At 40.1% G+C, this 23,853-nt stretch overlaps 1 protein-coding gene across 2 annotated transcripts; it reads right to left on the reverse strand.

Annotated features, from left to right (window-relative positions):
• Positions 1–3,043: 3,043 nt before the first annotated feature.
• Positions 3,044–18,654, reverse strand: LOC143478104 (uncharacterized). 2 transcript variants are annotated; one of them, XM_076977044.1, is made up of 7 exons: positions 18,522–18,654; positions 17,747–17,818; positions 17,386–17,496; positions 16,599–16,670; positions 16,234–16,344; positions 3,524–3,574; positions 3,044–3,326 (listed from the first exon to the last, which is right to left on the reverse strand). In XM_076977044.1, the coding sequence occupies exons 1-7, from the start codon at positions 18,639–18,641 to the stop codon at positions 3,249–3,251; spliced, it is 615 nt and encodes a 204-aa protein (XP_076833159.1). In that variant the 5' UTR covers positions 18,642–18,654; the 3' UTR covers positions 3,044–3,248. The 2 variants fall into 2 exon arrangements, with proteins under 2 accessions (XP_076833159.1, XP_076833160.1); XM_076977045.1 differs by lacking the exon at positions 16,234–16,344.
• Positions 18,655–23,853: the final 5,199 nt, after the last annotated feature.

Here is a 23,853-nt window from a genome sequence, read left to right on the forward strand (position 1 = left end):
GTCCGTCGTTAACCAGACCCGTCGGTAAGCGGGGACTCACTTTTAGCCCGGATACGGCTTATAGCTACAACATTTTCCATTTAAAAAACTTTTTAGGTGCGACGTATATTGATATTGAAAATACGGTAAATGTTTATTTTTTCAATTAAACCACGTGGCTTTTCATTAATTTATGATATACTGTGGAATTTTGGCCTGGATTTTTTCTTATTTTTCATGTCTACACATATGTTTAGAGAATGTATAGTCATTGAAATTTGCCTGAAAGTCATGGAAAAGTCATGGAAAAGTCATGGAAATTAATTGTCAAAAAAGTGTATGAACCCTGCATCTACTCTTCCGCTGTGTCTTCATCATCCGTCGACATTTGACTGTCCCGCTCCGCCATATCAGCCTAAAATTAATTTTAAAAAAGTTATGGTTGTGGTGTTGAATTACTTATTAATTCATTACTTTTAAATATAAAGGATAGCTATATAAAACTCACTCTGATGAGCTCCTCCGTCTCCCTTATTGTTTCCTCTGCTGCCTCTAGGGCATCTAACAGGTTGTTTATGCCTTGCAGGATATCGAACAACCATCTTCCTCTTACTCGGATGGCATATGAAACATCCTGCATAAGGTTTAAACATTCAGAATTATACACTGAATATTTTCAGTTACATGCTATTAAAAATGAGACAATTAAAACATACCTCCTTACCTGTCTCCTCAGTGCACTAAATGCAAATGTAAATGATGTAGTGAGGCCTTTTATAGGCAGTCGCAGGTTTACAATAACAAATTCTTAAATAAAAAAAGACATTCTTTTTAAATTTTTTATCCCATGAAAAAATACAATCACAAGGGCCTCATTAGCATGAAAAATTATGTAATGGTTTAAGTAATTGATATATTGCAAATTATCATGGTTTTAAATTTGAAAATCTGATTACATAAAAATATGAAAATAAGGTATTAGGTAGCCATTCAATGAGAGGTTCAACCATGTTCAAACATTCAAGTGTCACTAAGATTTACACCTATTACTAATTAAAACAACATCTAGCTAGCTAGCCATTCAAAGAGAGGGTCAAATGATAGCTAGCTAGCTAGCCGTTCAAAGAAAGTGCCAAACAGGGTCAAACACTAGCTAGCTTGTGCACCTTTGGCGAGCACGGCATGCACCAGAAGGGCCCTGGGTCAACGTCATGTCTCTACTTCAGATATATTGCCCCTGGAAAAGTGTAAATGTTTGTTAAATTAGCAGTTCTGTTGAGTTCCCTTATTTAAGTTTTCCATGCTAGTTCTTACTGTTCATTTTATTTGTTTGAAATGTAAAACATTAATTTTTTTGGAATTTTGTTAATTTCCTGTTCAGGTGTTCATAGTTAGTTGTCTTGTGTTGCATTTACTGTTCAGGTTCCTTGTCCATTGGTGTTTCTCCCTTTCGCTAGTTCATGTTTGTTAGGTTAGCATTTGCTGTTTCCCTGTTTAATGAATCCTAATTTGTGTCAAACGCCAACGCTTCGAGCTACGGACTTCACGCTCGGGATCCTGTATCGGGCCATCACAGAGACGACCTCGACTGATTTTGGTACCCCTACGTCATTCGGGTGGTGTTCAGGCCAGGCACATGGGTGTTTGACCTTTAGGCCTACACAGCAATACGTTGATGGATGCCACGCCCAAACCGTGTGACCTAGGGGTCTGTACTTCAGTTTGCTTCATCAGTGGGGTGTCCACATAAAGCATGTTTAACGGCGTGCGGCTACATCCAGCTGTTTGGCCCCACTGGCACCACATGTCTGGAATTTCCAAAATGGCAGCCTCCATAGTCTGCCATGTGCTTCCAATGCGTTTGAATAGGCCTCGGGTTAGGGTTGGGTTTGAAGCTTCTGAAGCATGTAGAGTCAAGAAATTTCATATTTGGGTTGTGTGAGTGCACAGAAATAACATTAGAAGCACATGCAGCTGCGTGCAGTACTTTCAAATAAATTGGAATTGGGATGTTTTGTACTTACCAGTCCCACTTCCAATTTATTTGAATGATGTCCCACTTCCAATCTATTTTCATATGTCAAATAGATTGGAATTGGGATGATTCATGATTACCATCTCTCTTCCAATACACACACACACATACACACTCAATCACACACTCATACACACTCACACAAACACACACACACTCACACACAGACTCATACACGTCCCCCTGACTCACTGTGTGAATGTGTTGAAATTTGCACAGTCATAATTTGGCTGAAAAAAACTGCATCCCAATTCCAATCTATTTGACAGGTGGAAATAAATTGGAATTGGGATGCCATTCAAATAGATTGGAATTGGGATGTTGTGTACTTACCAATACCATATCCAATTTATTTGAATGATGTCCCACTTCCAATCTATTTTCATATGTCAAATAGATTGGAATTGGGATGATTCATGATTACCATCCCTCTTCCAATACACACACACACACACTCACACTCACACATACTGGTTTTTATGTCTTACGAGGACACTCCTTGCCAAACCAGTTAGAATGTGGTTTACAGGGACCTACCTTTCCCATTGCTCTAAAGAGTTGCTGGCTACATTAAAAAATCTGGATTTTTTTGCAGAACATGAATATCACTTCAGATTTCTTCTAGACAAAATCAAACTCTTTACATGTCAACCTGACATTGTGCTTGCATATGGGGACATGTTGAAAATGTCCCGCCTATAGCTAGAATGTGGTCTATAAGGTCTTACCTGCTTTACCAGTACACTCACTTAACAATACACAAACATGGCCATTTCACTGTTTTAGAAGGACAAGGATGGTTTACTAGAACTTGATTATACACAAACACAAACATGACTGCTTAATGCATTACCAAGACAGGCATGCTTAAGAAGAACAAGTCCTTGCATTGAATAAACATTGGACATAATGAGTTTATAGCTGTTATTTATAATTTGTATTTTAATGTAAATTATATTAAAAAACAAGAGAATAATCTCTCTTCCTACATTTTTAAGGAAAAAAAAACAAATCCACAAAGCCTGAAACAAAACTATGTATTATTGTAAAATCTTCAATTAGACTGGGCTTTCCTTTGAAATGTTTTCCCTCTGTTTCTAACAAAATCTCTTATATTTTGTACTGTTCGGCCTGCCAGTACAGGGTCCTCAGCATCTTTGCACTGCTGACATTCTCCCAACGTGGCCAGTTTTCCTTTTGTTATATGAGGCTTGAAGTGTTTTCATCACAGCCATCACTTCTTGTTTAGACCACAGTGTTTTTGTCCTTTTCCCAGGACCTTTGATTTCTGCTGCAGAATTGTCATTGCACACTATTAAAAACAAACAAAAAACAAGTTACAAATTTTGCATTAAGCAAATGTAAAATGATTTACTGTCACAGAATTTAAAAAGTGTGAGATTACTGTGATCATGTAATATCCTAATGATTAGCTGCCATGTAAATTGTGATTCACAATTAAAATTCTGTGTGACACCTAATGTCCATCTATGTGATTAAATTAAATACCAGGAGAGCATCCCACAGTAATGCTCCTATCTGTCTGGGTCTTCTGTATCTCTATAAAAAAGGGAATTACAATGAATCAGCATGTGTATTTGAAAATATATGTAAACATTTGTTTTTCTGCATACTTTGCTATCGCCTTTTCATCCTATCCTTCAATTTTCATGACTCCCACAGAACAGTGGACTAACTAAAAAAATCCAGTGGGATCTTGTGACCACTGATGAAAAACTAGAGGATGACATAAAAGAATTGTGCAGCAAAAAGATTGACTTTACATCTACAAGGCAGACCAACAAAGTAGCAGTGTGTAATAGAGTGTACAGTATGTGGACAGTGTGTGCAACACTGCTGTGTCTTATCCATCTGTGCCCAAGTGGTCCATCAGCTCAAATACAGGGGTCCAGACCACTGATGAATGGGTTAATGGAGGGCTAACAAAGTATGTATGGGAACAAATGCTCTACAGTCTGTAATTGCAGAACTACAAAGTGGTCCTACATGTAAGTGGAGTTGAATAGATGGAGTGTATATGGAGATACTCCTAATAAAGTGTCTAGAAAGGATCGCCATCCGATCCAGGAGAGTTAGACAGTCTAACCAACTGTATAGAGAATACCTGCAGATCAGCTCTAGATATAGTAGCTCCACTCAAATATAAAAAGCTCACTCCGTGGTACACTGACCAAACTAGAAACTTCAAACAAATAGCACGTAAATTATAGCGTAAATGGCGATCTCACAAGTATTTCACTGTGCCTGGAAGGATAGCATTATTGACTACAAACGGGCTCTCACTAAAGCACGCTCAGCATACCTAGCCTCACTGATAGAGAAAAATAAAAACAATCCTAGATTTCTTTTTAATACTATTTCCAAACTTACAAAAAATCAAGCAGGCGAAGAACCTCAGATTCTAGTAAACCTCACTAGTAATGTATTTATAGATTTCTTTGATAATAAAAAAAAACCTTTTATTAGCAAAACAACTGGTATGTCATCTGGTTTGGTTGATATTGATTTAAATTACATACTGGGAGAAAAACTTGATGCTTTTCATCCACTCCCACAATCAGAATTAGAGAAAATAATTTCTTCCTTAAATTGTGCTACCTGCACTCTGAGGGAACCGAGTCTAAAGTTATTAAAAGAGGTATTACCAGCGGTAACTGAACCTCCTCTAACTGTAGTTATCTCATCCATTACAATAGGTCACATGCCCAAATCATGTAAATTAGCAGTTATTAAACCTCTGATCAAGAAACCAAATCTTGATCCGACTGTGCTAATTATAGACCCATTTCAAACACGTCATTTATATCTAAGATCATAGAAAAAGTTGCCCAACAATTATGCCTATATCTGCATAGGGTGTGTGAAATATATCTTGTCTTCTTAGTAGTATTGTGTAGGTATTATTAGATCATAGTTGTTAGTTGGTTAATACATCCTAGCCAAGCCTGTTGCATGACTCCGGATGTTAGGTGCAGGATTTATCATCTTCCTGTATTATGTTACTTACACAGGCCTCAATTTTTCTTAAACTGAGTTTGTCATCAGGTTTGGCTGATATGTAAAGTTGAGTGTCATCTGCATAGCAGTGAAAATTGACACTATGTTTGTTTATAACTGTGCCCAATGGTAGCATATATAATGTAAATAATAATGGAGCCTTGCGGGACCCCATATTTAACTTTTGTACGTTTGGATGGAATATTATTGAGCTCTACAAACTGATAGCGATTTGTTAAGTAAGAATAAAACCATGAAAGGGCTGTGCCTGAGACTCCAACCCAGCGTTCTAACCTTTCTAGCAAGATCCTATGATCAATTGTGTCGAAAGCTGCACTAAGATCAAGAAGCACTAACAGTGATACATAGCCTTGATCTGAAGCAAGGAGGAGATCATTTGTTACTTTAACTAATGCTGTTTCAGTACTGTGATGGGGCCTAAAACCAGATTGGAACTTTTCAAATATGTGATTCCTATGCACACACTAGTTGCTTGAACAGAACACAGCAGCAGCTACAATCTGATACTGGCTCGACAAGGATCCAGAAGCACAGTGCACTATGTTCATGGTCCATTGCCTCAACTGCCAAGTACTCAGACCACCAAACAAACCTGGACTGACCTTCAAAACAAAGTGACATGGACACACACAATACCTTGCAAGCTTTTCCTTGGGGTCATCAGGAAGGCACCTCCCTTTGTTGGTGTTTCGATGAATTGAGCCCCCAACACCTCCAGAAGGCTCATCAGTGGAGTCTGGCGTCCCAGACCCACCCCCCTCCAAGCTCACAATGTAGCCCATCACAGAATTTACCAACAACCCTGCTACCCGACGGCTATCGGAAAAGCCAAGTGACAATCCTACCCATATCTCAACATCACACACACCAAACAATTGATCTCTTCAAGTACTATCCTTACCCCACCTAACCTCAGCCCTTCTTAGCCACACCCACTGACTAGATCTCTCAGCTACCGCTGACAACTCTTTTACCACTGCTCTCATCACACAGCCTCTAAATCCAAACTCAGCCAGTAGTCTTGTGGCAGACTTCGCCACGAAACCCCTAGCCCCTACCTCTACAGGTCTAATATATGCTTGCCAGCCCCGCTCTCTTACCTCAGCCACCAAATCTGCATACTTCAACCTTTTCCTTTCATGTGCTGCATCAACTTCGTCCTCAAATGGAACAGTTAGCTCTATGAAATACACTATCCAATTACTTTCAGAGTACAACACAACATCTGGCCTCAAGTTTGTGACAACAATACACTCTGGAACCTGCAATTTACAGCCTACATCAACCAACAGTTTCCAATCTCTTGCATCAGCCCACTTACCACCAACTTTTGAAAACTGTGCTGGCTCCTTGCTATGCTGCCCCTCACACACAAACCTAATTACTCTATTGGAACTAGCAACTGGCATGCCATTAACTTCCAACCGCTTCTTATCAAGTGCACCTGCCAATGATTTAAGTACCTGATTATGCCTCCATGTATAACGTCCCTGTGACAAACTCACCTTGCATGCCGACAGGATGTGCTTCAATGTACCACTTCCTGCACATAGTTTACAAGTTGGATCCTCACCAAACCACTGCCCAAGGTTTTGTGGAATTGGAAGCACATCATAAGTAGCTCCCACAAGAAACTTTATACGACTTGCATCCAATGCCCACAACTCTCGTCAGGTGATTCTCCTCTTCTCCACACTTTCCCATTTCATCCACTGACCCTGCTTACTCTGTCCTGCAGCTTTTGCCCACCTTACTTCCTCCTGCTCTTGAATAAAACCAGTCACCATTCGCCTTCTCTCAGGAGATGTGCCCTTGCTGAATGCCCTCCATGTATCACCTGACCCTAGTCCTGCCCTCCCATTTTGCACGTGCCCTACAACATCTCTATGCTCCAATGCCCTCTTTGCTGCCTGAGTTGCCTCTTGGGAATTCCACTTTCTTCCTGTACGTGTCACTGGTGCCGCTGCTTTGATCAGTGCATCTTTCGACCCTATCAACAACATTTCTCGGCCTACCTTGGCACATTTAAACTCCTCAACTAAGCTTGTTAGTGGCAGTTCTAGCACTCCTCTCCCAAACCATGCCACACTACTAAGACAATGTGGAACCCCAAGCCATTTTCTTACAGCCTTATTAACAATCCTTTCTAGCCTCTCAACTTCAGTCATTGGAATATCATACACTGTCAGTGGCCACCTTAGACGAGGCAACAATCCAAACTGCAAACACCACAACTTTAATTTACCTGGCAAAAAGGACTTATCGATACTATTAATCGCCTCACCCAATTCCTTCCTTAACTCTACAACCTGCTCTTTGTCGTTCAGTGCTGCGGTGTACCACCTACCTAGACTCTTAACTGATTTCTCCAGAATAGACGGTATTACTTCTCCCTCCATCACATACTTTTCTTGTGTCAACTTCCCTTTCACAATTGAAACACTCCTAGACTTACTGGGTTTAACCTTCATCCTAGCCAGCCTAAGATTATCCCCTAGCTTCTCCAACAGCCGCCGAGTACATGGAACAGTAGTCGTTAATGTAGTCATGTCATCCATGTATGCCCTAATCGGTGGGAGCCGGGTGCCATCATGCAGCCTCTCCCCACCTACAACCCACTTAGAAGCCCTGATAATCACCTCCATTGCTATTGTAAATGCCAATGATGAGATTGTGCACCCTGCCATTATACCTACTTCCAGACGTTGCCAAGATGTAACAAACTCCTCTGTGCTGAAACAAAACTGAATGTCTCCAAAATAAGCTTTAACTAACCTCGCAATCTCATCTGGAACCTGAAAAAATTCAAATGCCTTCCACAACAGAGCATGCGGTACCGAACCAAAAGCATTAGCCAGATCTAAGAATACCACATGTAGATCACTTCTCTCTGCTCTTGCTGTTTGAATCTGGTGCCAAATCATGCTACTATGCTCTATACACCCTGAAAAACCTGTAATCCCTGCTTTTTGCACCGATGTATCAATTAACTTATTCTTTTTCAGAAATGCTGCCAACCTACGTGCAACTACACTAAAGAATATTTTACCCTCCACATTAAGCAAGCTTATGGGACGAAACTGCTCTATGGCTACAGAATCCTTCTCTTTCGGAATAAGAACACCACCTGCCCTTCGCCAGTCCTTTGGGATAATCCCCTTCTTCCACACTATAAACATCAACCTCCATAACAACTTCAAAACATCTGGTGCACTTTTATATAATCTATATGGAACTCCATTAGGCCCTGGTGCTGAACCTGCTTTTGCGCACCGCACTACTTCCTGTACCTCACTCCACTTAAGGGGATTAACATCCATCTTCCACTGTAGGTCACCTACTGGCGGAATATCTGCTGGCAATTTCACCTCACTAGTCTTTTCCTCCCTTGAGTACACCTTCTGAAAATGCCCCTCAAGCTCCTTCTTTCCTACCTTTAGGATCCCTGACTTCTCCTGACTAAACAACGTTTTAACAAATCTAAACAGATCCTTAAAGCAGTGTTTCTCAACCTTTTTTCAGTTGTGGCACCCTTTATATGCATGCAAAATTTTAAGGCACCCCAGTTGCGAACGTAAGTTGTTGACGGGGGGGTTGGGGGGTGGCGAACGTAATCGCGACAGATTCCAATCCCTCCCCCGCCTGAAAAAAAGCTCACGCCCACCAAACTTGAGAGATCTGGTGCCGCGGGACCCTGGTTGAGAAACGCTGCCTTAAAGAATGCCTCTCTAGCGCGCTTTTTCTTCTTCCTTCTTTTCCTCATAGCTTCTGCTCTCCGTAATTTCCCTAACTTACTTTTCAACTCGTCTTGCAGTAACTCAATGCCCTCTCTTTCCTGCTCATTACCCCGCTTCCACCGCTTCCTCAACAACCTTGACTCCTTGACAAGTTTTCCTATTTCTACCTGCCTCCTTGATTTACAAACAGCCTTACTCATTCCTTTCTTCTGCACAACACCAAATCTTGCCACACCATAATCATAGATAACTTTACCTAGCCTGTTCAACTTACTTTCCACTGTAAGAGATCAAGTGTAAGAGATATTAAATGCTGGATGTCTCTAAACTTCCTCCAACTTAATGAGGACAAAACTGAAGTCCTCCTCCTGGGCCCAAAGGCCTCAAAACAGAAAATTCCAGATCTAATGCTTAATCTCGCAGACTACCCCATTACACCTGGCACAGTAGCCAAAAACCTAGGCGTCATACTCAACTCTGACCTATCATTTGATAAATACATAGATAATACTACTAGGATAGCTTTTCTACATCTCCGCAACATTGCTAATTTAAGAAATACATTATCACAAGATGATGCAGAAAAATTGGTGCACGCCTTTGTTAGCTCCAGACTAGACTACTGTAACTCACTACTGTCAGGATGTTCAAATCGGAATTTAAATAAACTTCAAATAGTTCAAAATGCCGCAGCCAGGGTTCTGACCAGAATAATAATAATAATAATAATAATAATAAATTTTATTTGATGGCGCCTTTCTGACACTCAAGGTCACCTTACATAATAATAATAATAATAATAATAATAATAAATAACATTAAGACAGAGAAAAGGTACAAATAAATTAAAATAATGGATAAAATAGACAGAAGATCGGAATCATACATTAAAGGCACCTCTAAACAAGTATGTTTTGAGACCTGACTTAAAATACGTAATAGAGTCAGAGTTTCTTAAATCGGGTGGTAAGACATTCCATAGCCTAGGAGCAGAGTTACTAAAAGCCCTGCCCCCCATGGTGCTTAAGCGGACAGTGGGGACAGACAGGTGAGTGGAGGCAGATGATCTCAGAGATCGTGAGTGAGTGGTAATGTTGATGAGATCTGTTATATACGGAGGTGCAAGGTTATGAATAGCCTTGAAAGTAAGTAGTAAAATTTTGTAGATGATGCGTTGCCTAACTGGCAGCCAGTGCAGCTGTTGTAAAACAGGAGTGATGTGGTGAGAAGAGGGAGTTCTTGTAATGATACGTGCAGCTGAATTCTGAACCATTTGAAGTTTGTGAAGTGATTTACGTGGAAGACCAAAAAGAAGGGAATTACAATAATCTATGTGGGATGTAACAAGGCTGTGGACCAGAATAGCAGTAGTGTGGGAGGAAAGAGAAGGCCGTAGACAATTGATATTTCTAAGGTGAAAGTAAGCAGATCTGGTAATATTGTTGATGTGTGACTGAAGTGATAAGGTACTATCCAGGATGACACCCAAACTCTTTACCTGAGATGAGGGAGAGACAGAACAATTATCAATGGTGAGAGAAAAACTGGTCACTTTGGATAGATTGGATTTAGTGCCAACAAGTAAAACCTCAGTTTTATCACCATTTAATTTGAGAAAGTTGAGAGAGAGCCATGTTTTTATTTCGGGTAAACAGTCTGTAAGGAAAGGCAGAAGAAGATTGGAAGTAGGCTTACTTGAGAGATAGAGCTGTGTGTCATCCGCGTAACAGTGAAAGTTGATATGATATTTACGGAAGATGTTACCAAGGGGGAGAAGATAGATTATGAAAAGAAGGGGGCCAAGGACAGAACCCTGAGGCACACCAGAAATTACAGGAGAAGGTTGAGAAGTGAAGGTTTTGAGCTGAATAAACTGTGCGGTTTGACAGATATGATTTAAACCATTGTAACGGTGTGTCAGTTATGCCGATGAAAGACAGTCTATGAAGAAGAGTGGAGTGACAGACAGTATCGAAGGCAGCGCTCAGATCTAAAAGAATAAGAATAGAAATTTGACCGGAATCAGCTGTGCAGAGGAGATCATTGGTGACTTTAACAAGTGCTGTTTCTGTGCTGTGAGAGGAACGGAAACCAGACTGAAATTTTTCATAAAGATCATTGTGTGACAGATATGAGTGAAGCTGAGCTGTAACAACTTTCTCAAGTATTTTTGAAATGAATGGAAGATTGGAGATAGGGCGTAGGTTATTAAAATCGGTAGGATCAGCACCAGGCTTTTTTTTAATTGGGTTGATAGCTGCAGTTTTCAAGGCAGCTGGTACAGTCCCAGTTGTGAGAGAAGAGTGAATGATTGCAGTAATAAAAGGAAGCAGAGAAGGAAGACAGGATTTGACCAGTTTAGTGGGAAGAGGGTCCAATGAGCAGGTAGGTGGCTTAGCCTTACTAATAAGATCATAGAGTTCTGAGGTAGGAGGAAGAGAGAAAGATGAAAAAGATGTAGAGGAAAGAAAGGAAAAATTATAATAATTAGGGATAGTCAATGTAGAAGATGGAGATTCAAGAGACTTGTAAATCTTCTTAATTTTCTCATTGAAAAATGACATAAGAGAATTGCAGAAGGTAGTAGAACAGAGATACGATGGAAGAGAGTCCGGAGCTTGCACAGTTTTTTTATAAAATGCATACAATGATCTAGTGTCTCCATTCATAGAAATAATTAATCCAGTATAGAAGTCCGATTTAGCCTGTGATAGTGAGTCCTTATAGTGCAGCATATGGTCCTTATACATGTCCTTATGAACAGATGAACCAGTTTTGCGAAACAATCGCTCATATTGTCGTCCCTTGGTTTTCAAGAGACGAAGCTCAGGTGTAAACCATGGGGCTGAGCGTGAGAAGTGAACCATACGTGTTTTCAACGAGGCAAGAGAATCCAGAATGGCCTGAAGACCAGTGTTATATGATGACATTAGTTCATCAGGGAACATTTGTTGTTGGAAATCCAAGTGGGAGATTATACTGGAGGACAGAGAGACAGAATCAATATCCTTAATATTACGGAAGGTGATGAGACGGGGAAGCTTCGTGATGAAGAGAGGCAAACTGACATTAAAGGAGATGAGAGAGTGGTCAGATATAGCTAGCTCTTCAACCGAATGGTTAAAAGGAGTGACACCAGAGCAGCAAACGAGGTCAAGAATGTGACCTTTACAGTGTGTGGGAACGTCAATAAACTGTTCCAGTCCGAAGCTCCCCAGACATGATATAAAGTCTTTGGTGAGGGGATTGTTAGTGCTGTCCATATGAATATTAAAATCGCCCATAACTATAATAGCAGGTGAGAGAGTGATCAGATGAGTTAGCAGCGCAGCGAAACCCTGAAGAAAGTCTTTGTTACCTTTAGGAGGACGGTAGATGTTCACAATGATGGTAGGTGTGGAACCAGCAAGTTGACAGACCAGTGACTCAAAGGAGGCGAAGACAGGCGCAGACACCGGAGAGACTTTTCGGTCCTCCCGATGGAATATCGCAAGACCTCCTCCTCGACCAGAGTCACGTGGTTTACAGATGTAAACATATCCAGCAGGAGCGGATTCATTAAGTTGCGTAAAGTCATTTTGTTGTTGCCACGTCTCAGTTAGACAGAGGATGTCATACTTGCGGTCAACAAGGAGATCCTGGATAAGAAGTCCTTTGCTCGTTAACGAGCGGATGTTAAGCAGACCGAATTTATGGTACTGTCAGCTCCAGTAGAGGTGCTAGCCAACCGGTCTGGGCACACTAGCACACTGTGGTCAACTACCCGACTCGGTCCACGGCGGGTTCGACGAGCAGTAGATCCGATGGATTGCAGTGGAGCAGTTATGTCCTCATATAGAGACCGGCGGGACCCTCGATGAATATATTTTCGACGGGGGATATAAATCAAATCCGCGTTGGAAAGCAGAGGCACCGGTAGTGAGAGCAATGGAACAAACTGAGAGTATCGTAGCCGAACCAGTTCCGCAGCAGAATAGTGGATAATACCCATCACAGGTTGGTAAATTCTTGAACATAATATCCAAAAAAGGACGAGCCAGAGCTGTAGACTGTATAGTTTCATGATGTCAGAATATGAATTCTGTTCCAATCCACATTTAATATATGTTGACGAATTAAGCAATCGCTATGTCTAAATCCACCAAATACGATAAATACTTAACTAAAAGTGTAACTTTAAGAACCATATGACTATTAAACATTCAATTAATAACAGTAATCAGAACTACAAAATGGTTCCCAGTTAAATTCCGTATTGATTTTTAAATTCTTTTATTAACTTATAAAGCATTGCACGGGTTTGCTCCTGAATACCTATTATGAACCACAACGTCTGCTACTCCTGACTTCCTCATACAATACCACAGCTCCTGTCTCGGTACTCTATCATAAGTTTTCTCTAAGTCAACAAACACACAATGTAACTCCTTCTGTCCTTCCCTATACTTCTCCATTAACATTCTCAAAGCAAACATAGCATCTGTGGTGCACTTAGCTGGCATGAAACCATACTGTTGCTCACAGATCTCTACCTCTCCTCTAAGCCTAGCTTCCACTACTCTTTCCCAGATATTCAGGCTGTGACTGATCAACTTTATTCACCTGTAATTACTACAGCTCTGAATGTCGCCCTTATTCTTGAAAATCGGCACCATTATGCTTTGTCTCCACTCCTCAGGCATCTTCTGACCTTCCAAGATTCTGTTAAATAACCCAGTCAAAAACTCCACTGCTGTCTCTCCCAAACATTTCCATACCTCCACTGGAATATCATCTGGTCCAACTGCCTTACCACACTTCATTCTCCAAATTGCAGCCCTTACTTCCTCCTTGCTCACCTGAGGCACTTCCTGATTCACAACCTCTACCTCTTCTAACCTTCTTTCCCTTTCATTCTCTTGATTCATCAGTTCCTCAAAATACTCCTTCCACCTTCCCAAGACACTCTCCTCACCAGACAACACATTTCCATCTTTATTCTTTATCATCCTAATCTGCTGGACATCCTGCCCATCACGGTTTCTCTGTCTGGCCAATCTGTACAGATCCTTTTCCCCTTCCTTAGTGTTCAACTTCTCATACAGCTTGCTATACGCCTTCTCTTTAGCTTCTGCCACTGCTCTCTTTGCCTTATGACACATCTCCTTGTACCTCTGTCTACTTTCTTCATCTCGCTGAAAATCCCAATGTTTTTTAGCCAACCGCTTTCCTCTCAAACTTTCCTGAACTTCCTCATTCCACCACCACAACTCCTTGTCTGTCTTCCTCTGTCCTGAGGTCACACCAAGTACTTTCCTAGTCACATCCCTCACTGCATTTGAAGTCTCATCCCAGGTATCCAGAACACCACCACCATTACTCAGTACCTGCATCACCTCATCCCTGAATTTTACACCACAGTCCTCATCCTTTAACTTCCACCACCTGATCTTAGGTTCCGCTCTCACTCTCGTCCTCTTCTTCACTTCCTGCTGTCCACTGCTGTTTAGCTACACTCTCCCCTGGTAACACCTTGCAATCACTAACCTCTCTCAGGTTTCATCTCCTACAGAGGATATAGTCGACCTGTGTGCATCATACCCCACTCTTATATGTTACCCTGTGCTCTTCCTTTTTCTTAAAGTAAGTGTTAACTACAGCCATCTTTATCCTTTTAGCATAAATCTACCACCATATGTCCTTCCGTATTCCTTTCTTTAACACCACATCTACCCTACACCTCCTCATCACCACTGTTCCCTCCACCAACATGTCCATTTAAATCTGCTCCAATAACCACTCTCTCTTCTTTAGGAACCTGCAAAACAACTTCATCTAACTCTCTCCAGAATTCTTCTTTCTCCTCCACATCACAACCTACCTGAGGAGCTTAATCACTGATGACATTCATCATCACCCCATCAATCTCTAACTTTACACAGATCACCCTGCCACTTACTTGCTTTACCTCCACTACACTCTTACTAAACTCATCTTTCAGGATTACCCCTACTCCATTTCTCTTCCTGTCTACACCATGGTAGAAGAGTTTGAAGCCACCACCAATTCTCCTGGCCTTGCTCCCCTTCCACTTGGTCCCATGTACACACAGTATATCTATCTTCCTCCTCTCCATCGCATCAGCTAGCTCTCTCCCTTTACCTGTCATAGAGCCCACATTCAACATACCAACTCTAACAACTTCCTGCTCTGCCTCCTCTCCTTCAGCTTCAGAACCCTCTTCCCCCCTCTCCTCCTCCTCCTCCTTGTCCCAACAGTAGTCCAATATCCACTAATGCCCTGTTGGAAAACAGCACCAGTGGCGGTCGTTGTTAACCCGGGCCTCGACCGATCCGGTATGGAATTTCTATTTTTGATCCGCATCATTTGATTTGGCGCCGTTTTTACACCGGATGCCCTTCCTGACGCAACCCTCCCTATTTATCCGGGCATGGGACCAGCACTAAAATACACTGGTGTGTGCACCCTAGTGGCTAGGTTTTAAAAACCCTCACTAACCTATTGCTGTTCCTGGGGTAATACAATTTGACAATTGTAAATGATAACTGAAATGCAATTTTCCAAATCTGCTGTTGTGGACACCAAATATTTGTGCAACAGGTCCTCAAAAATAAATTTGTGGGATCAAAAGGTAATTAGTATGTCAATACAAATGACCTGTTGTGGCTCTTTGTCAGGTGATAAGGTAGCCATTGTAGCACTGGCAACAGGTCCTTTTGCAGAAATGGCCTAAAAACTTTACAGAGACAAGATACCACTATCATTGTATCATTGTTAAGCACCAGTGCACTATGTTCCTGTGATGTCAGTATATGGAAATGGTGTGAAAACAATGTGCAAGAGAGTCTGTGATTTGAAATACAGCTTCAGAAAAAGAAGTCCCTCGAGACCACAATCACGTCATACACTATACACATCAACATTAACTGGCTGCCATTAACATGCACTGATAAACTACTATAGCCTCCCTGTAAACCACAGTGTGCTTACAAAACAGGTCCAAACTTAACACAACCTGGTACACACAATATCCTAGCAGACACTGCAGTTACAATAAGTTGTAGTGTCCTGATATTAAAGGTTTCTGTCACACACATTGACACATGAATATTCCTTAAGTAAAGACAAAGCACTTTGAGATATTCTGTCACTGTCCTCAATAAACACAATGTTCTCTCATAACATGTCATGGTCAAACACAATCTTAAATACACTTATTAAGGATTTAGCCAATACAACACAACATTCAGACAACTTCCATTTACTGAACTCATCAAGTTCTGCTAGTGAATGCAGGGGTTCATAGTCTGACATAATTTTTATAGTTCTTTCTTCCTCAGGGACCATAAAAGAATTGAGGTAATCACATAGTGAATGTTTACTGTAACTCCAAAAAATGTGCAACATTTTTCTGAAAATCACAGCATTGTGTCTCAAAATTACCTCTTGTGCTACTTCACATGTAATCTGTGAATGGTGCTCCTCAGTCCACAACTGGTCCTTCATGGTCAGTGGTGCAGAAGTTGTTTCCTCAGCATCCATCTCAGCTAAATTCTAGAAACACAAATAAGATTCAGAAATGTGACACCAAACATTCCTGAAGGAAAGTAAAAAGTGTTATCTTTTTAAAAACCCATCACTAACCTATTGCTTACTTCCTTGGGTAAAACAATTTGACCGTAAATGATAACTGAAATGCATTTATCCAAATCTGCTGTTGTGGACAGCAAATATTTGTGCAACAGGTCCTCAAAAATAGATTTGTGGGATCAAAAGGTAATTAAGAATGGTATGGAAATACAAATTACCTGTCGTGGCTCTTTGTCAGGTGATAAGGTAGCCATTGCAGCACTGGCAACTGGTCCTTTTGCAGGAATGGCCTAAAGATGTTACAGAAACAAGATACCACTATCATTGTATCATTGGTAGGCACCAGTGCACCATGTTCCTGTGATGTCAGTATATGGAAGCGGTGTGAAAACAATGTGCAAGATAGTCTGTGATTTGAAATATATTTTCAGAAAAAGAAGTCCCTCGAGACCACAATCACGTCATACACTATACACATCAACATTAACTGGCTGCCATTAACATGCACTGATAAACTACTATAGCCTCCCTGTAAACCACAGTGTGCTTACAAAACAGGTCCAAACTTAACACAGCCTGGTACACACAATATCCTAGCAGACACTGCAGTTACAATAAGTTGTAGTGTCCTGATATTAAAGGTTTCTGTCACACACATTGACACATGAATATTCCTTAAGTAAAGACAAAGCACTTTGAGATATTCTGTCACTGTCCTCAATAAACACAATGTTCTCTCATAACAGGTCATGGTCAAACACAATCTTAAATACACATATTAAGGATTTAGCCAATACAACACAACATTCAGGCAATTTCCATTTACTGAACTCATCAAGTTCTGCTAGTGAATGCAGGGGTTCATAATCTGACATAATTTTTATAGTTCTTTCTTCCTCAGGGACCATAAAAGAATTGAGGCAATTACATAGTGAATGTTTACTGCAACTCCAAAAAAATGTGCAACATTTTTCTGAAAATCACAGCATTGTGTCTCAAAATTACCTCTTGTGCTACTTCACATGAAATCTGTAAATGGTGCTCCTCAGTCCACAACTGGTCCTTCATGGTCAGTGGTGCAGAAGTTGTTTCCTCAGCATCTATCTCAGCTGAATTCTAGAAACACAAATAAGATTCAGAAATGTGACACCAATCATTCCTGAAGGAAAGTAAAAAGTGTTATCTTTTAAAAGCCCTGACTAACTTACTGCTATTCCTTATGTAACAAAATTTGACTGTAAATGATACCTGAAATACATTTATCTACATCTGCTGTTGTGGACAGCTGATTTTTGTGTAACAATCCTTCAAAAATAGATTTGTGGGATCAAAAGTTAATTAAGAATGTTATATTAATACAAATTACCTGTCGTGGCTCTTTGTCAGGTGATAAGGTAGCCATTCTAGCACTGGCAACAGGTTCTTTCCCAGGAACAGCCTAAAGACGTTTCAGAGACAAGATACCACCTGCATCATTGCTAGTTACCAGTGAACTATTTTCATGTGTTGTCAGTATATGGAAATGTTGTGTAAACAATATGCAAGATAATCTGTGACAAACTACAGCTTCAGAAAAAGAAGTCCCTCGAGACCACAATTTTGTCCTACACTATACATATCAACATTAACTGGTTGACATTAACATGCACATGAATCAATGCCATCACTTAGTATTTTGATTAAAACAGGCTCACTTAAACAGGAGACATACAATTTAAGAACAGACTACAAGTGTTATTCATTGAGTTAGTGCTCATTTTAAGTACTCAAGAAACAGGTCTACGTTTCAATCTATGTTTGAAGACAGCAAGTGACTCTCTAGTCTGAGACTCTGCACCTTACAGAGCAAGAGACTCTGCAGCTTACACAACAGGTCTATGCTTAACTCAACCGGGTGCACACAATATCCCAGCAAACACTGCAGTTACAATATGTAGCAGTGTGCTTATATAGAAGGTTCCTGTGACACACATTGACTCATGGATTAAGCTTGACCAGCAAATTCTTAATGTCCTTAAACACACTGCACTCACAGGACACGTCTGAGCCATGCACAGCTCAAATACACTCACCGAATTTATTAAAATATATCTGCATATAGAATGTTGCTTTAATTATAGTGAATGCTCATATCTTAATACCTTGCATCTCCATGGCCATTCAGAGTCACCGTAGTTGTATGTGATCTCTTCTCCAGGACTAATGCTCCTTGTTGCAAATAAACACAAATGGGGTTTTCCCGCTACTCTGATTGTTTTCATTTTGCTGTTTGGGCTAACATGGTCATCATTCACAAGTCTCCCAAGAGACTTATCTTCCAATGAAGCATCAACACTGAAACATTTAAATAAAGCATAACAGACAACTTTTAGTACAACAATGAATAAAAGAATATCTTTTTTTTATCACAGCATAACCTCAAAAATAATCACCACACAACCACTTTATGTACACCTCCTTGTATTTACACTCACTATCAATTTATTCAGCACCACTTCAAGGTGCTCTTTATTGTTCTACAGTTACATTCTATTAATTACTTCTGTTTGTCTGCATACTTTACTAGTCCCCTTCACCCTGTTCTTCAATGGTCAGGACCACCACAGTGGTAGATCATTCTCATCAATGCAGTCACACTGGGGGTCCTGACCACTAAAGAGGGTGAAAGGAGGCAAAGTATGCAAAGAAACCGCTGGATTATATTATTTTATTGTAGAACTACAAAAACCATACATATGGTAAGTTGTACTGATCAAATGCATGAGTGTGGATACAAACAGGTGGACTTAATGAAGTGACTGGTCAGTGTGTAGCTACAAATGAGTATAATATACATACCAAAAAAGCTTTCCATTGTAACGAAATTCAAACATGAATATTTTCAGTGCTTCTTTATATATTCTCTGTCTTCTCTCACATTCATGTTTGTTTATTAGGTCCCCTCTGTATTCCAAAAGAAAATCTCCCTTATCAAAATGGACACAGCTGAAAACTCCACGGCCTACATGAGAAAACAGAGAACATGTCAAGCTGGGTCTTCCCAGTGTGGACTTCTTGTTGCTATTGGAAAACATCACATTAAACCACAACAATGCAAAACAAATACATGCTATTACGCATGAATATTAAATTACCTTTATTTATATAGCATTTATTATAGCATTTATATACTTCACATCAAACCCGTCTTTGTCTTTACAAGCAGATGTAAAATATGCAGCCTCCTCTTTTGGATTAAGCTTTCTCTTTCTCAGCTCCATGGCAACTCAAGTGCTACTCTTCCTAGCAAAAAAAAACTTAAGTTTTACTTTGCTCATTAATATCATTAAATACATCTTAGTCTGTTTATTTGATTGTTCAGGGCTTATAGCTAACATATTAGCCCACATTTCTGCATTTTTGAACAAGATATGAGTTTCTGAATGGCTGGAGAGTGCTGTGATGAGCGAGTTCACTTAATTCACAGCATATAAACAATGCAGGCCCAACTGTCATAAGAACATGCTGGTAATAAGGTTACTGAAAATACACAACTGTGATTTTTGTGATTGTCTTTTTGGGTTTATCTAATTAGTGTTGTATAGTTTGCAAAGAAAAAACAATGTAGACTGACTTAATGACAAGTACAAACTAACCAACCATTAATAACCACTACAGGGGATTTTATTCATTCTCACAATGTGATTTGGGGGAGCTGAACTACCTGAGATAGTTATCTACAAATATGAATGGCGTTTTAAATTGTATGATGATATATTCAAATACAGTAAACATCATAAACATCAGAGCACATATTCATGCAGATTAAACCCAACAAAAGTGAGAAAATAACTGAACTAACCTAGCACTCACCCAGTCACAGAAAACTCCCTAACACTGACTAGCTAGCTGACAAGCTTATAGGCTACTACTACTCAGAACTACTCTAAATCAGCTACTACTACTCTAAATCAAAATAATCATTTAAACATTTTAAATTACGGCATTGAAGCTAGCGCTACTCATTCTATATTGTATATAGACTGTGCTGGTGTGATTAGCTAAGAAATTATATAACACAATTAGCTTGATGCTAACGTTATATAGGAAATCCCATAGACATGCTAGCGGAAATTAGCATTATAATCGCGGCGCTAATTGGCTTTCTAAAACATCAAGTACAGCATACTTTCTCATGTAGAAGCATCAAAGCACTGAAATGTTTAAGATAAATGTTTGTGATCTAACCCAGCAGGCTAGAGCTACTCATTCTATGTTGTATTAACACTAGAGCTCCTGAGAATTCAGGATTCTGAGGACATCACCCCTCCTTCTTCTCCTTCTTGCCAGCAATTAGCAAAGCCAAACATCACCCTTTATTATGTTAATTCACAGAGCAAGACTGAGGCAGCAGCCTCACCCAGAAAGTCTCTGATCACAGAGATCACAGATCACAAACAAGCAGAAACACAAATGCTTCTACCAAATGCTTCTAACACAAATATAGATAGATAGATAGATAGATAGATAGATAGATAGATAGTATAAGAAATGTACAAAGAGCAAGATTCAAGCCTGCTGTTTAGATCACAAACAAGCAGAAACACAAATGCTTCTATCAAATGCTTCTAACACAAATATAGATAGATAGATAGATAGATAGATAGATAGATAGATAGATAGATAGATAGTATAAGAAATGTACAAAGAGCAAGATTCAAGCCTGCTGTTTAGATCACAAACAAGCAGAAACACAAATGCTTCTATCAAATGCTTCTAACACAAATATATATAGATAGATAGATAGATAGATAGATAGATAGATAGATAGATAGAGAGCACATGAATTTGTTTTCCTGTCTTTTCCTCTCCTTTTCCAGCCTGCTGTTTAGATCACAACATTTATCAGTGATGCAGTGATGCAACGCGACCATGCTAATTTTCGCTAGCAATGATATGGGATTTCCTATATAACATTAGCATCAAGCTAATTGCGCCATATAATTTCTTAGCTTTTCAAACGCGAATTCAAACGCGGAAACAGAAAGTGTTTGATTACAACAAATATTATATAGTATAGTATATGAAATATACAAAGAGCAAGATTCAAACATTTTTATTTATTTTTATTGTTTGACGGGACTCATTAGAGAAACTGTCGTCTCTACGTGCGATTGAATTGTAACTTTTGAAACACGAGTCTACAAATTTTCTGCCGTTTGTTGTAGTATCGGTAACATACAGTCTGCTTGTAACTTCAACTTTTTCGTGAAGTATCACGTTTGGTGTTTTGGTCATATGAGTTTGGGGGTGAGCCAGCTTGTGCTTTGGCAGGCGTATGAGCTGGGGGTGAGCCGCTTCCACCGCATTACCAAGACAATGGGCGTTAATCCCTTCACAGCAGGGGAGTGGGCTACATGGACCCTACCAAGCCCTGTGAAATTTTTCGCTTCTCTAGGAGCTCTAGTGTTAAAGAGTAGACTAGACCACATATTCATGCAGATTAAACCCAACAAAAGTGAGAAAATAACTGAACTAACCTAGCACTCACCCAGTCACAGAAAACTCCCTAACACTGACTAGCTAGCTGACAAGCTGGCTACTACTACTCAGATGGGGTGAAATGTTTAGTAACAAATGAATTCTAAATCAAAATAATCATTTAACACTAGGACTACCACCATTTTAATTCCAAACTTTTCTACCTGGCCTCCACCAGGGGGCAGTTCTGGGGACATTTGCATCCCATTAGGCCACCCTTTGTTATGCACATGCAGCCATTATAGGTAGACGGGGAGTGGGTGGAGGGGGGGGGTGATGGTGTGAGCCACCAGTTCATTGTTCTGCTGGATGTGTTCACTGACTCAGATAGAGAAGAAAAAACTCTGGCCTCCCCTTGGGGAGATTGAGGGAGATTGTCTTTGTGTTTGGATGAATATGGATGTCCAATGTAGCAGCAGTTGGTGAACCATTGCAGTGGACATTTGAGCTGTGTTTTTTCTGCCCTTCCCTTTTTATAATAAAAAATAATAAATATTTATTTCTATAGCACCTTTCATACATTCATGCAATTCAAAGTGCTAAAAACTACTGAAAATAAGGTTTGTGGGTGTATGTGTGTGAGGGTGTGTGTGGGTGTATATGTGTTTGGGTGAATATAGATGTCCAATGTAGCAGCAGTTGGTGAACCATTGCAGTGGTCATTTGAGCTGTGTTTTTTTCTGCCCTTCCCTTTTTATAATAAAAATAATAATAATAATCTTTATTTCTATAGCACCTTTATAGTGAAAAGTGACTAGTCGCTTGCAAAGTTTCCTCTGTTTCATCTCTTTGGAGATACTTCAGACCATACAGGAGTGGACTGTCCAGCATGCACGCCAGACACAGCAAGAGCAAGAAAACTGGTTCATGGCCATCCCTGAACTAATGGCGTTCATCGCAATCCTCATCCTGCGAGGGATTGTCCGCCTTCCAGCGGTGCATGACGCATGGTCTGCAAAATTGGGAGTGCCCTCCATCATGAAGATAATGTCGCGAAACCGCTTTCAGGACATCACAAGGACACACGCCATGAACGAGCTGCAACTGACCGGTTTGCTGCAATTTCTAATATTTGGAAATCTTTCGTTGGCAACTGCATCACTTTGTACCACCCAGGAAGGCATATCACCATAGATGAGCAACTTTTCCCATCCAAGACCCGTCTAGACTGTCTGCATCCTCAGTACCATGCACAGTACGGTGGAGACTGGGAACACACAAAAAAAAAGCCAAACACAATCACTGACTACAACTACCTAAAATGTGGTGTGGATATAATGGACCAGATGGTACGAAAGTACACAGTGCACAAAAAGTACACAAAAAAAGAGAGTAGGGAGAGAAAAGTAAATTTTCTGTTTTTGTTTGCTAGTTATGGCTGTTGTGTTTTTGAAAGAGACACACTGCAAAAAGTACCATCTTGATAAGTTAAAATTGCTCAAGAATATTATTCTATTTCAAGTAGCTGAGGGTTTTTTGTATAAATTTATGTAAAAATATCTTTACCTATACCTATTGACAGTTTTAACTACTTAAAATAAGGTTAAAAAATCAGCCATTTTGAATAATCAATATGCCACTATAATTCAAATATTATGTTTGTGTCAATTTCACATTATTTCAACCTTCCACAAATCAAATCTCAAACATGGTCCTGAGTTGAGCAGACTTCTGCCAAGAGAGGTTGCAGTCTCATGAGGCAGCCAAAGGTGTGTACTGAAAGGTGTGTCAACAGCAACCACCCACAGCTGACACACACCTCATTTACATAACACTGGAGGTGAGAAGGGCTTATCACACCTGGCAAGAGACCAAGAGTCTAGTTGGGACACTGTCGAAAGCAGGCGGCTTGGTAGTTCTAGTGGGGTACTGTCGAAAGCAGGCGGCTTGGTAGTTCTAGTGTTAAACATTTTAGATTACGGCATTGAAGCTAGCGCTACTCATTCTATATTG

Source organism: Brachyhypopomus gauderio, chromosome 16, assembly GCF_052324685.1.
Source record: "Brachyhypopomus gauderio isolate BG-103 chromosome 16, BGAUD_0.2, whole genome shotgun sequence".
In the NCBI taxonomy this organism is placed as follows: domain Eukaryota; kingdom Metazoa; phylum Chordata; class Actinopteri; order Gymnotiformes; family Hypopomidae; genus Brachyhypopomus; species Brachyhypopomus gauderio.

Coding starts and splice junctions, on each gene's coding strand:
- LOC143478104 (XM_076977044.1), bottom strand. CDS start 18,641: ATGAAAACAATCAGAGTAGCGGGAAAACCCCATTTGTGTTTATTTGCA. Junction 3,575..16,233: donor CATGTGAAGTAGCACAAGAG/GTAATTTTGAGA, acceptor CCTTTTTTATAG/AGATACAGAAGACCCAGACA. Junction 3,327..3,523: donor TACTGTGGGATGCTCTCCTG/GTATTTAATTTA, acceptor TGTTTTTAATAG/TGTGCAATGACAATTCTGCA.